Source organism: Fusarium coffeatum (assembly GCF_003316985.1).
Source record: "Fusarium coffeatum strain FIESC_28 chromosome Unknown BRIP53273_contig_6, whole genome shotgun sequence".
Classification (NCBI taxonomy): Eukaryota; Fungi; Ascomycota; class Sordariomycetes; order Hypocreales; family Nectriaceae; genus Fusarium; species Fusarium coffeatum.
In genome coordinates, this window is record NW_022157805.1 from 40,379 (window position 1) to 53,820 (window position 13,442).

The 13,442-nt window shown below is 49.7% G+C and overlaps 1 protein-coding gene across 1 annotated transcript; it reads left to right on the forward strand.

The window, feature by feature from the left end:
* Positions 1–10,800: 10,800 nt before the first annotated feature.
* FIESC28_00298 (uncharacterized protein) lies at positions 10,801–12,861 on the forward strand (the record flags this gene model as incomplete). Its single annotated transcript, XM_031154449.1, has 2 exons — positions 10,801–10,897; positions 10,970–12,861. 2 exons carry the CDS (start codon positions 10,801–10,803, stop codon positions 12,859–12,861), a joined length of 1,989 nt encoding a protein of 662 aa, XP_031021503.1.
* Positions 12,862–13,442: the final 581 nt, after the last annotated feature.

Sequence of the window (13,442 nt, forward strand, 5' to 3'; positions counted from 1 at the left end):
TTTGTACTTTTTTATAGGGATATCCAGGTATTGATGCTACCAGGCACCAGATATGGTCGGTAAGGATGGGTTATATCAAGTGATGGTTGCTTGGTTTAGCCGTTGCCGGCACTCGTTTCTTTAGAACTCAGTGCCTGAGCACGATCAAGAGCACGCCGTGAAACAAACAGAAACAAATAAAGGAAACATAAACCTCGTGATGTCGAAGAGGATAATACAGTGGTCGCAAAACTTAGAAGGAGGGGACCAGGGGAGCGGGCGAGCGGGCGGTTACGGGATGTTATGTATGCACTATAGCTCAACGCTGGTGACTGAGGGAACCAGCAGGAGTATGGCGGTCACGGAGGGTATGGAGACCAAGAATAGACTTGAGTGAGTGCTAAATGCAGAGTCTGCGGCCATATCTTTAGGCCCTTGGGATACTGGAACCCAGTCCTTAGTCCCTAGACCCTAGACCCTTGCACCCTGGCTTGTTCGGCGGCAGCAGAAGAGACGGGAGTATCAAGAGGAGGGTGTGAGCAAAAGGGCCAGGGTGAAGACAGGGTTCTGCGGCTTCATCACACCGGCACGGGACGCAGAAGTGGAAAGCAAACAGCATCCTATCACCAACCGCAAGAGATATCCATTGACCAACATGTAGATCGCGTTTGACCGGATTGCTTTCACTTGAGAAGCGATCAGGAATAACGGTGTTCGTAAAGAATGGAGGCTGGGTAACAAGAGGCCCCTCTTGCTGAGGAACATGCATGAGATTTGGTTCAGATAGTGGAGAGAAACGAGGAACGACCGTCGACGGACTTGGGGTGTGTGCGCGGCGTCAAGCTGGCGGTACCAGTTTGGGCCCCCGATCTGGGCATAGTGGCTGCGTTTCGTTCTCGCATGCAAAAATGCACGCCCAGTCACGTTCCTTACCTTTGGCTCACGAATCAGAAAGTGTCCGGGGTCTTGAGGTTCAGAGGATGCTAGTGAAGCAGTGTCTTTGCTGGGCTGGACGCTTAATGACGATGCTCGATGAGAGAGGACCTTGTCGTAGACAGAAGAGCGTGGGGCACAATGCCTTAAGCAGTCTGTGCTCGTCGATTGGCTTGACCTGGCGCACGTTGCGACCCTGGCTCATGAGGCGTTAGGTTTAACTCGGCGAACACAAGCTCCAGAGCTGGAGATCTGTTAGAGCCACACCTTGAAAAGCACAGTAGCGGCCCTAACGGGCGTCTAAGCGCCGGGAACTGGAGTTGCTCACCACCTCACCTAGTGTTACTATGTTGAGATGAGGTTGAGCAACGAGTCAACGTACCATTTATGTTAGCAACTATGTTGAGATCAATATCTCATCCTCTCTCATCCATCACAGTCTCAGCTCAATGGGTTGGTGTGATTTTGATGATGGATGCCCTGGCAACCCTCAGCGTAGAGGTGATGAATCTGTTTTCTTTCCTCATCACATTTCCCAAGAAATTTGATCTTATCTTTCCTCGCTTCGCATTTTGCGAGCTCTCAGCGTATCCGTACTCTCTACTCAGTGTTACAACAGCTTTCTTGCTGCAATGACAAGGTCCTCACGGACCATGCAGCGCAGCTTTGGCATAGGGGCGGGAAACAGGCCCCATCATCTGCATACAAAATTCTCGAGAGACAATGAGAATCGACATGGGTTGATTGGTATCGTCATATACGATGCCCGGTACAGATTGGCTTCGAATCTTAGACATTGAGATGCACTGGGTTATGAGTCGCTGGCATCGTAATAGTCGACGACGTGGTCATCTCTGGTAACATTTGATCTCTTGTTCAACGTATTTTGTTCCCCCCTGCGTCTGCGAGGTGCTGTAAAACGTAACACTCTTGCGTTCCTGAACATGAGGCTAGCCATGTGATTTGGGTGATAGGAACGATGTGAATGTGTGTGAACATGGAAGCTTGTGTTTCCTTGCAACGGCGCATATTTTCCGAGCCTGGAAAGTTTACTCTTGTCTCGCCCATTCCATCCAGGAACAAACTTTCAACGGTTGCGAATATTGCGCTGGATCCTGGTGGCTGGAAGTACCCAGCCCATTACCGCTCCAGCTTCTTGGTTGTGGGACCGGAAACCGTTACATTTGCGTATCAGTAGTATGTGTTCATTTTGACTCACGCATGGTGCATTAGCTTGGGACTTTTCAAGCTGCGAGCTGGTATTCAGGATCTGATAGACTGAAAGTCGAAGCTGGAGCCAGCTCCAGCTTCAGTCCCATATCCCAGTCTCGGCTACTGTTCACATAATGCCCAATTGACAAACTGAATATTGTAGAGCGGGTCTCATGGAGATCTGCCGTGATTATCAACCTCAATTGGCAGAAAAGATCACCATTTTTCGGGCAGCTAGTCTTCCGAGCTGTGCCAGGCATTAAGAAAACCGCCGACACGCCGCAGGTGAAGACTAGTCAATCGTATGTTTTCCCCACGAAGAGTTCTTCGCATTATTTGGCGACTTGTGCTTGGTGGTGTGCCCTGTCGCCGCTAAAGGAGGCCCTCAAAGGGTCCCTTACTGCTCAAGGTTACGAGCCCCCCCACCATGCTGTGAGGCCCTTCACAGGCTTGGAGTCCCTGTAAAAGTCCCTGTCTGCTATTTTACTTGACCCACCACCAGTTTTTCGTAACTCCGATTTCCTCTTCAGGCACTATGAACGCGGACGCCAGTCTTGGCCTTATGTCACTCAAGATCCAATCACGGTAGCCAACGATTGCTCTGTTCACAAATGAGGAGACAAGATATGCACGGGCAGGCTAGTGGAACGGACCGTTCTCTTCTTCGTTGGTTTGCTTCCAACGAACATTCGCATGCGCCACGATTCTCCGTGCGGCAGAAGTCAGGCGGATCTGGGCGGCATCGCTTGGTTGGCTCCAGACTCGTCTTGCTTCGCCTCATCCACAATTCGTCTATCTGTCGCGGGCTCCAGACTGGAATTTTGCCTCTTCGATGGAACTATGAGGATTGCTCATACTGGCGGTCAAGTTTCGATATTTTGTCTTGCTTCTCGTGTGACTCAATCGACCGGGGCCAGTCGTGTTCACATGGACAAGTCCAGTCGCCTCATGTACAGGTCGCGGGCTATCACAGCAATATTTCGGGGAGAGCGGTGACAATTGACTGATACTGTGCTATTCCTTGTCGAACTTTATGACTTTGTAACGAGAGCAAAACTGAGATGTGGTGTACAGAGTATTGTGGTGTACATTATACCAGGATTTAGATTTTGCGCATTCTTGGTCGCACTGTAAATGGATTAGTCTGCTGTAGTTTGGTAAAAGCTGTCTTGTCAATTGGCAAACAGCCCCAATCCATCAGCTGAATCGGTGATATCTGGGATTATAGGCGTTGCAAAGTGTAGCAAGGTGGCATACCCTTGTGTAGAATTGAGGAGATGATAGACGGCTCAGTCGTGCGAGGGTGAGTGGCTTCAAGATATGGTTGGTTCAAAATCGCAATTCCATGTCCGAGCAGAGCGATATGCACTTTGATACTCAATGATGGAGGTGTCGCTACGACGACTGCTGACCAAAACAAGCAAGAGGTATGTTTCTGTGCCTGGGCTGAGATGCAATGTGACGCGACATTAATTCACTGCATTTCCATGATGGACAATGGAAGATCTCTTGTTGCGGGGTCGAAGATTACGATTCCTCATGTAGCACAACCTGCAGTTTTACAACTGCACGGGTTCTGGGCAACACCTTCCAAGCAATGTCGCACAGCAACAGCAACTTGAGAAAGTGGTACCGATACTACCTACCTACTGCGCAAAGGTGAAGCCATGAGGTGTAAGTTTGGCAAGTGCGACTTACACCTTCCCAAGTCTTACTTGACTATAGGGTAATCTTGCCAAAACTCACCTCTACAACATCAACTCTCGGCTATAGGCAGCTTCACTTACATGGGTCCAGAACATGCGCTGGCCTGTTGACGTGCGATTCCTGGCCCTGCAATGATTGCGTTGTTCTTGAACTGGCAACTTACAAACACCCAGCGTCTCGAGTCACTTCGCCTAATCAACAATAGTATGACTCTAGTGATGATGCCACGGGAGACATGGCCTCAGTTCTTCATGCCCATGATGGACAATTTCTTCTGCGACCCAATAGCATTTCATAATCCCACTTGGGGACATCGATTGGCCTTGCGTCCGTCAATCGCCATTCTGCGGGGCTATAACCGATCCTTCTCTAGCCTCACGGTAAGGATTCTGTGTCTGTGCACTCTCATCTGTCATTAGACCCTTGTCAACGCCCAGCTTCGAAATCTTGCTCTTTTTAGTATTTTTCCTTTTCATCAGTTTTCTTTGAGTTGAATGTAACAGTGATAGCTGCTAGGCTTTGGGCTTGATCCTTGACGGACTTCGGGAAACAATCAGACAGGCATCAAGCAATAGTGGCTTCAGATCCTTACGCCTGTGCGAGCTAATGCCCTGTTCCCGCTTTGCTTCGCATGCCCGTCCAGCCTTCAAGTGAAGATGCTTTGCATAGAGGATTAGACCGTAGTCTCTTACGGAAAGACTCTTCTTCACGGACGCTCACCGACTGTTCCGCCCGCTTTTACGACGCCATATTCCATACCGGTGACGACAATACCTGGCTGTCGTGAACTTCGGGAGTTCGAGACATTTGTGTTTGGACTGGCTAATATATAACAATGTCTTACATAGCCATCGTGGTGTCTCACTTCAAAGTTGGCCCTTACCAACTCTACAGATCCAGTTGGATGATTTCATCAATCTTGAGAGCGGCCGACAGCAAGGGCACACATGCGGACAAAAGTGCTGTCTGGCAGCACATATCGGGTAGCTACTTAGTGAGAAACTTGACGACGAGGATTGAATGCAGGTGATGAAAGCCGATAGGCAGTCAAATTGAGAGATTATCCGAGTCCCTAGTCTATGCACACACAATCGACTACGAATTGTTAACTTTGAAGAGCAAAGCCGAGGTGTCCCTCATTATCGCATACGGTACATACAGCGAGGTGATTAGAAAACGTCCGACGAATGCGGCAGTCAACTCGAAGCGTCACATCTGAGCTCTCGGTTCTCATTTTCTCATGCAACCCCCCCCAGCATCACATCACAGTGTGCATGTGCCATTCCAATCCTGGTCCGCACCAATCCGTCCAGCCCTCTACTGTACCTTTTACTCGCACTCTCGGTCTCTCCACTTCCGTTGCTCAAGCCCATCAACGGTTTCGATACGCATCAGCTTCTTCGTGTCAACCAATGGGTCATCCAAAGCTCACTTCTGCACAATCTCACATGATGCCAGACTAATGCGACCTTCTCGACCACTGTGGATGGCGAAATCACAGGTCGCATTATGGGTGAGCTTCTGGAGCTTCGAATGGTAGCTTGGGCAGCGGAACCATGTCCAGCGAACAAAATTCCGTATCTGGATCAGAAAAGAGCTAGGTATGGATGGCAGGGAGGTCGGGCGGGGAAAATGAGGGACAAAAATCGTGATTCGAGTGCGAGCAAAGCCAAGTCCGCATATACTCCCCCGCCTCTCAGTTGCACAGTACAGTACTATTTTACCAGGTCTATCTAATGAGTCTTGGCAACCGGAGGCTTTTTCTTTTCAACCTTCAAATATGTCTTGTCTTCCCTGACAGATAGACAAGGGCCTAGTCAGCTGTCGCCTCGATCTACTGTACTGTACTGTGCCAGCATCAGCTTCTACTCGACTCTGTTGTTGATCATTCCATATTGGCAACTTGCTTGCCATTTTCAAATTGCGCATTTGCACGACTTTCCTTGTGCGGTCTCATCACTCAGGTAATAGAGTTCAGCTTGAACTGGCCAATACCCTGGATGTGCGTTTAACTCCCGTCCATCTTAAGTTTGGACCGGCCCGCCAGGGACAAGAAACTCTTTCCGCGGACCCTTCAACGGCTACGGAAAGGCCCACTAACGTCTATGGTGGTGTGTAAGTTATCGAGAGCAACCAACACACTCACTGTGAAGATTCAAGGTACAAAACTCAATCTCGAGTATAGAGTAAAGTTTCTTCAGCCACACAAGGCTAGACCGTCTGAAGCACTACGTGACATGACACCTTTGACCGGACGAAGGTTTCGTCCGGTCACATTGAGATGAATCGCGTCGTAATGGAGGGTGAGAGTTCGTGATATCGAATTATCAAGCTGGGGTTGAGCTGTGATATTCGAGGTCGGCCGCGAGTTGTGGCCCATGTTGACAGGCTAACAGGGTAGGTAGGCAGCTCAAGCAGGAATGCTGATGGAACAGTGCTTGAGGTTGATAGTAGATTGCGACAAAATTTTGATAGACAAGATTTGATGAGGATTGTACGGGACAGAGTATTACTCCAGTCCGGTTACATTGAAGCCGAGGACTACGACGCTGGCTGAAGATCAGAATATTAACATGTTCATCAAATGGATGAACAGGTCCCTGCGCAATCCAGTTAGATTGGAGAAGGCGGACCACCCGGAGAACAACCAAGACATTAACTAAGAGGGAGCATCAGAGTAGGTTGAAAGAACGTAGGATCTCCATGTAAACAGAAGTCAAGGTTGCTGAGGAGCTGAGCAATTATTGGAGACAAACTACATCAAGCGAACTTGAGCAAGACCAAGACCTAGTACACGTTTTTCCATAATTAGCCCAAATCGATAAAGATTTAGGTCGCATATGAGCATGATCATGACCAAATTATGTCGGTATGTAGCAGGGAATGCGGGCTAAATTAAAAATAGATGCTAAAGTGAAGACTAGATGTGACAAGATGTGATGGGATTTGTTAGCGCTGGGTTGGTGTTGCACTGGTTGAGCCAAACTCGATTAAGCGCCGAGTGGGCGACAAAGTGACAATTTAGCCCGAATTATGTATCCGAAAAGAGAAGATGAGGGGGCTAAATGTTAAAATAGGAATGAAGGGCCAAAGTCTCCGGCCCAGACGGGTCCTGGAGCCGAAAAGAGAGTCTGTCGAGTCGGTTTATCGAAGCATGCCTGCAGTTGAGCTGGAGCAGGGAGCAAGGATCAGGGATGCTACGGAACGAACAGACGACAAAACGACCAACAGACGGAGTCGACCGGCAGTGTTTAAATTGTACAGTAGCGAGCGGGGACAAGGCAATGACTCGCATTGGCGGGGGAGCTATATCCATCACTCAGGCCTAGAGAGAAGTCCAAGTGGGAATGTTAGAACTGACAGGCGATACCATCCTAGGAGATGAGCAGACGAGCTACCCTTTTGTGATAAGATCCAATGGGCCACCAGTCTAAAGATTAGATCAGTACTAGACTCGGAAAGATTCATGAGTTTGTATAAGGTCCGTGGTTTCTTTGCACTGACTCGATTCGAGGAAATAAATATGGATAATGCCATTGAAAATTGCTAATTATGCAACCGTGTGTTGATGATTAGTTGATCAGTTGTGAGTTGAGATAGCTCACAGAGACACAAACAGAGAAGACGTGATGACTATCAAAGATAGGCTAATGTACCTTGCGAGGTGCAGATGATACCTAATCCGGCTCAAGTTCTCAACCTTCAATGGTATGGTCTTGCATACTTTCTTGAATGGTGGTGTAGGAGAGACTTAAGCTGGTTGGTAGAGACTGATGATCTGACTGTTGGTTTCTGCAGCGTCAGCCTCCTCCACAAACATAAGCAATCTACATATCCATCTCTAGATAAGATCGATATTGGATCTATTGTCCTACTACCAAGCAGGTACTGTCCGTGTCATCCAGCCACCAACAATGATGTTATAGATGGCGAGAATTTCTCTCAAGACCCTTTACAAGCGATTACATACACGCAGTCCGTTAATGCCCGTTATGGTCCGCTTATCACATCATCTCTAGCCCAAGGCTGTCGAGTTTCCCCGCTCGGTTCGGTGTTTTGTTGATCACTCTTAGGACAAGAATACTGTCAGGGTCAGGGTCTTGCGCTAGGACAGGACAGGGTAGCCCCTGGAACGGTCCTAGAAGAAGAAGGCAGAGATTATCGTCTTCTGATACCTGATTGGCTTAAGCTACAATAGCTCCCTGTCAAGCCAACTGCGGCTCACGGCCAATCCAGATCTGAGGCCGGGGTAGCAAGACAAGGGTGCTAACGTGATTTGGGACTAGACCCTGCTTTGACCCCTGCCTCGCGGCAGGAGCTCCTCATCGGTTGGTCCCGTCCCATCACGCACTAATGCAAGCGTGTCACCCTCGTCTGTCGAATCACGGGCCAGAAACGCTCCTTCTCCAACGACACTACACGACAGTTACATGGCTAACAAGGCTCCTTGCTCGGCCTCTTCACCAGACCGATTCTTTTTTCCCACCAAATGACAGCAGATTTCAATGCGACCCGACCTAGCGCCAGCAGAGCTTTTCAGCCACCTGAGGGTACTCGCATGTACCTTACCGAGTATTGCCTCGTACTCGACAGCAACATCAATGAACAATGGCCTTGTCATATCCACTAAAGGATTGTCGTTGAGGACACCACGCGGGTCGGGTACTCGTCAAAATGCTACGGTCCACTGCAGAATAGTGAGTACCGACTACGAAGTACGCTGCATTATTTCTCAACGCTGAGGCCGCATGATTCAATATTTGTCTGTCTCACTCAAGGATAACCTGGTCACCAAGCTTCGGACGAGCTGAAAGGCTATCAAGACATGCCAATGCCTGTCTAGAGCTGTTTCTATATGGCTCAAAGCTGCAATGCACGACTCCTTTCAACACTCGTGACCTCGAATTACGGAATATCTTTCAAGACCCACGATCACCCCCGCGCTGCCAGACGTCACCGACCTGGCCCCCCGGTCCCTACAGAGTCCCTAGTTCACGACACATGTGCTACCTAACCATGTCGGTATACTTTCGAACTGGAGACTTGGTGTTGAGAGGAGTTTGATACGCTATTCATGGGGCCTTCTCGACCCGGCTGCGGGCAGCCACTTGCAGGTCTGCATCCATGAGGCCTTTTGCCGCTCGACCAATCTAATGGTTGACCGCCTCTTTGGCCTTTCTATTCGTCGAAATCCATCTAGGTACCCAATAAGGCATTTCGATACTGCCAACCTATGTCAGTTATGTCCTAGAGCCCGACAAATCCTGGCCGATCGTGGACCAGTGTCGAGTTCCAAGACTCAAAGCGTGAAGCGTGACTCGCAAATCATGAATTTCTCAACGGCCCACGACTGCACTAGATGCGACTGTTTAATGAACCCATCTCAAGTGCGACCGAATAAACTTTCCATACTAGCACAGTACAAGCTCTGGCAGTTGAGCATGGAACGACCCTGCCCCGTTTGGTCGTTCATGCTATGGACCTTGATAGAGGATGCGAACTAGTGAACGCATCCTTGTGCGACCTTTTGGCCTTTCCCCTCTCCGGTGTACTTTGCGCATATGCAGGTGCGATAGTCCGGTGAGCTTCATTATCAGCATCATGGTGGGTGTTACTGCTTCTTGGTTTAGAAACCAATATTGGTAGTGGTCCGTTGAAGCAGCCCATACTGACTACGACACAGATCTGCTGCATGGAATCTTGGTCGACTGAGATTCGAATACATACTGCGAAAGAGAAACTACCCAAGTTGCTACTCAATATAGCAAACATAATTTCAACCTAATTAGGGAACCTTGAATGGTAGTTGAACTGGGGATGATCTGCTACTAGTCAATGTCTTGGTCAAGTGGATGGCCTCAAATCAAATCAGAAAGTCAAAGCTCGCCGCCTCGCATGTTCTCCCGTGAAGAGCTAGATCGCAAAGGGATCCAGCCCCCCCTCTTGATGAGCTCTTGGTGCAAGCAGAGTGGCTGCTTGCCATGACCACGGACAACTGGATGGGCACACCATGCGCGACTTTCCTCTTTCTACTGCAGAATCCCTGCTCGCCCTATGCCGTCTTGTGCACATCTATTCCTAGAGTGGAGATCCGATGGACGCAGAGAGACTATCTTTGAGCGACTCTTCTCATTGGCTTCTCTAAGCGCAGTCGCTGCCTTTGGTGCCATGGCAGGTTCTGTGTGCATGATGCAAAAATAGCAACACGACGATGGGAAGCCATCATCGAATCGACGTGTGAAGGGCCGCGAGAGAAGCGGCCAAAATATAAGGATTTAGCCCTCCAGCAGCCGCCCAAGAATTTAACCCTCTTTCTTCTTCGTTGTGTTCAGAGATCCCAAGTGTCGCCAAAGGCTCTCTTGATCCCCTTTCCATTCCTCTCTTACCGCCCTCCTCAACCCTCATCTACTCCCCGAACATCTTTGTTCTTACAAACAATCTCCAGTGAAGAGCAAGCCGGACTTGCTTTGAACCAGTCAATCCTTGGACAATTTCCGAACGAACGGACGAAACGAACGACTACAGTTGTGGTTTGATAGAGTCGGCCTGGCTGCCACTTACACGACTGTCCACAAATTTCGCTCAGATCCATACTGATCTTGACCGATACAAAAACACAATTACGCTAATTTAATTCTCGACTTGTTGAAACGGAAGATACAGACTCGGATTCGATATCCCCCCGGTCACGTTTCTCAACGCCCAACCTCTTGGCTCTGGATTTTTTGCTCCTCTCGTCTCTCAGCCTTTTGGAGTGATCGACTCCACACACTAAATCAAGTCAAGTCAAGTACAGTGCGCAGGTGGTCCCTGATTGCACAGTCCCACTCCCCCCTTGTAGATCACACACCCCATCCTGGTCCCCTAGCACGCCAATACTCTACGGTCCAGCATCGCAGCCTACAAATGTCTACGCTGCCCCCCGACTATCGCAAAGGCGTCTCGCGAGCTTCCGAGAACACCGTCAACATGACTGTATCTCAGTCTGCAAAGGCCAAGCCGGCCTCCAAAGCCAGCAATGGCAAGCCCAAGACCAAGACTCAGATGCACCGTCGCTCAAGAACAGGTATGTTAACTCACTCACATGGTAGTGCCCGACCAAAAAAAGAAAAGACTTAAGCTAATCTCACTTACACAGGCTGCTACACTTGTCGTTTGCGACGCAAGAAATGCGACGAGGGAACTCCTATGTGCACAGCCTGCAAGCACCTCGGCTTGCAGTGCGAGTACAAGCGACCCATGTGGTGGAGCAACAATGATATGCGAAGGAAGCACAAGGAGGACATCAAGATGATCATCAAGCGCAAGAAGCTCTCTGAGAAGTCATCTCACAACATTCAGAACTCTGTCACCAGCTCTCCTCCTGGTCTTACCCACTCTCTTCCCACATCAGCCACCTTCACTGATCCTCTCGACCGTACAAGATCTGCTTCCATCGACTCTCAATACCCTGCTGCCTTCAACTTCAACAGCCCCCCAAGCAGTAACGAGTATGGCTTTGGTGCTCCCATGCACCCCGAGTTCATGTTTGGTAGCTACTCGCCATATGAGATTGACGTCAAGACAGAGCGACAAATGTTTGTCAACGATGTCCCTACAGTTCGCGAATCACACATCTCCACCTTCAGCACTTACCACACTCCTCCTCCTGCCGGTACAGTCCTTCCCCATGGTCTGGATGGTGAGTGGGCCGAGCAGGTGTTCCAAGAGCGCAAGGAATCCCTCTCTGAAGAGACACTCAACTGCAACTTCTTCGACTTCCCTCACGGTCCTTCAACAGAGTCGAGACAGATTCAGCTTGAGCTTGATGAGAACGACCAGCGCCTGTTGGATCACTTCATCCAGTTCGTGTTGCCAACAATCTTCCCAATCCTCGAGTCCAACCAACACTGCTCAGTCGGCTCCGATCTTGTTCTCCCTGCTCTTCAGTCAAACAGCGCTTACCTTCACTGCTGTTTGAGTGTTGCTGCCCAGCACCTCAAGTCGCACACCAACTCCTCTACCGAGGAGCTCGACAACGACATTATGCGACATCGCTATGCTACTATCTGGGCTCTTTGCGAGGCGCTCAAGAAGGATGAGAACCACCAGCAAATTCTCGAGGCAACTCTCGGTCTCATCTTCTTCCAGTCCGTCGTCGGTCGCTATGATGACGGCTTGTTGGACATCCCATGGCACCAACACTTCCAAGCTGCCATTAGCTTGGTACAGAAGCTTGACCTGCCTGGCATGGTCACTGACCCCACCCGAGCTTCCATGCAAACTCCCTTCAACATGTCTCTGTCCTCATGGATCGACATTCTTGGCGCTACCATGAAGGGTAGATCACCAACCTTTGCTCACACTTACCGCGAGAAGCACCTTTCTCAGTTCAACCCTAGTCTTGGACTGCGCGAGCTTATGGGCTGTGAAGACCGAGTCATGTACCTCATTTCTGAGATCGCCTGCCTCGAGTCCCTCAAGAAGGACGGCATGGATGACTTCACTCTCTGCCAGCATGTTTCTGCGCTTGGTGAGCAGATCAGCTTGACCGAGATGGGAGATGCGGGCCCCAAGATGCCCTTCAACGCCAACGGAAGCCTTTCACCCAAGCAGCTTTCTAAGAACATGACCATGGCCTTCCGCATTGCCGCGCGCATCTACCTCTGCAGCCTGGTTCCTGGCTTCAACCCCAGACAACCTTCCACCATGGGACTGGTTGAGAAGCTGACAAATGTGCTCCAGCACATCCCCTCGGGCCCCAATGGATTTGACCGCAACCTTGCTTGGGTCTATCTCATTGGCGGTTCCACCAGCGTCCCTGGTAGCACATTCCGAGCTTTCTTTGAAGATCGCCTTGCCCAGCTCGGTGATGCAGGTCGATTTGGTACCATGGGACGTGTTTCCACCCTCCTACACGAGGTGTGGGCACAAAATGATAGCCTCTCGGGCGTTAGCACACCCGGGTCCACGACGTCTGAGGCGACCCAGCTGCACATCCACTGGCGGGATGTCATGGAATCGAAGGGATGGGACTTTTTGTTGATCTGAGTACTGCTCCTACCAAACCTTCTTGGCTGGCCTATGAATGGTAGTAGGAGCAATGCTGGGTGAAACCATCAAGTTCTAGTCTAACCTTTCTCTTCAATTCCATGAGAGCGGCCAGGGCCACCTCATAAGGCGAAGCAGGCATTTGCCAGTCGTCGAGGACCAGGATTGGAAGTACGACTTCCGAGTTCTATACGAGGCTTTATCATTCATTTTCTCATCTCTATCGAACGGATAGAGATATTTCTTTCTTTATTTTCTTTTATTGTTTCACTTCATATACAATGATACCTACTGGGATGGGTTACTAGAGGAAGCCGCAAGGCGTTTTGAGATGGAAGTGGATTACAAAGAGTGACACTTGGATACACCACATCTCGACACATTTCGGATACAGTTGATTGGAGGGGACGAGGCGTTACGGACATGCATTGGTTTATTAGCGGGAGGAGAAGCATGAGGAAGAGTCATGACCATATGCAGGAACAAATGGGGCGGCAACAGGATGCCGCGTTACATGTTAGTCTATTGGATGGAAGCGACTGAGACTTGGATTCACTCGCTGTTGCTTTTTTTTTTTTTTT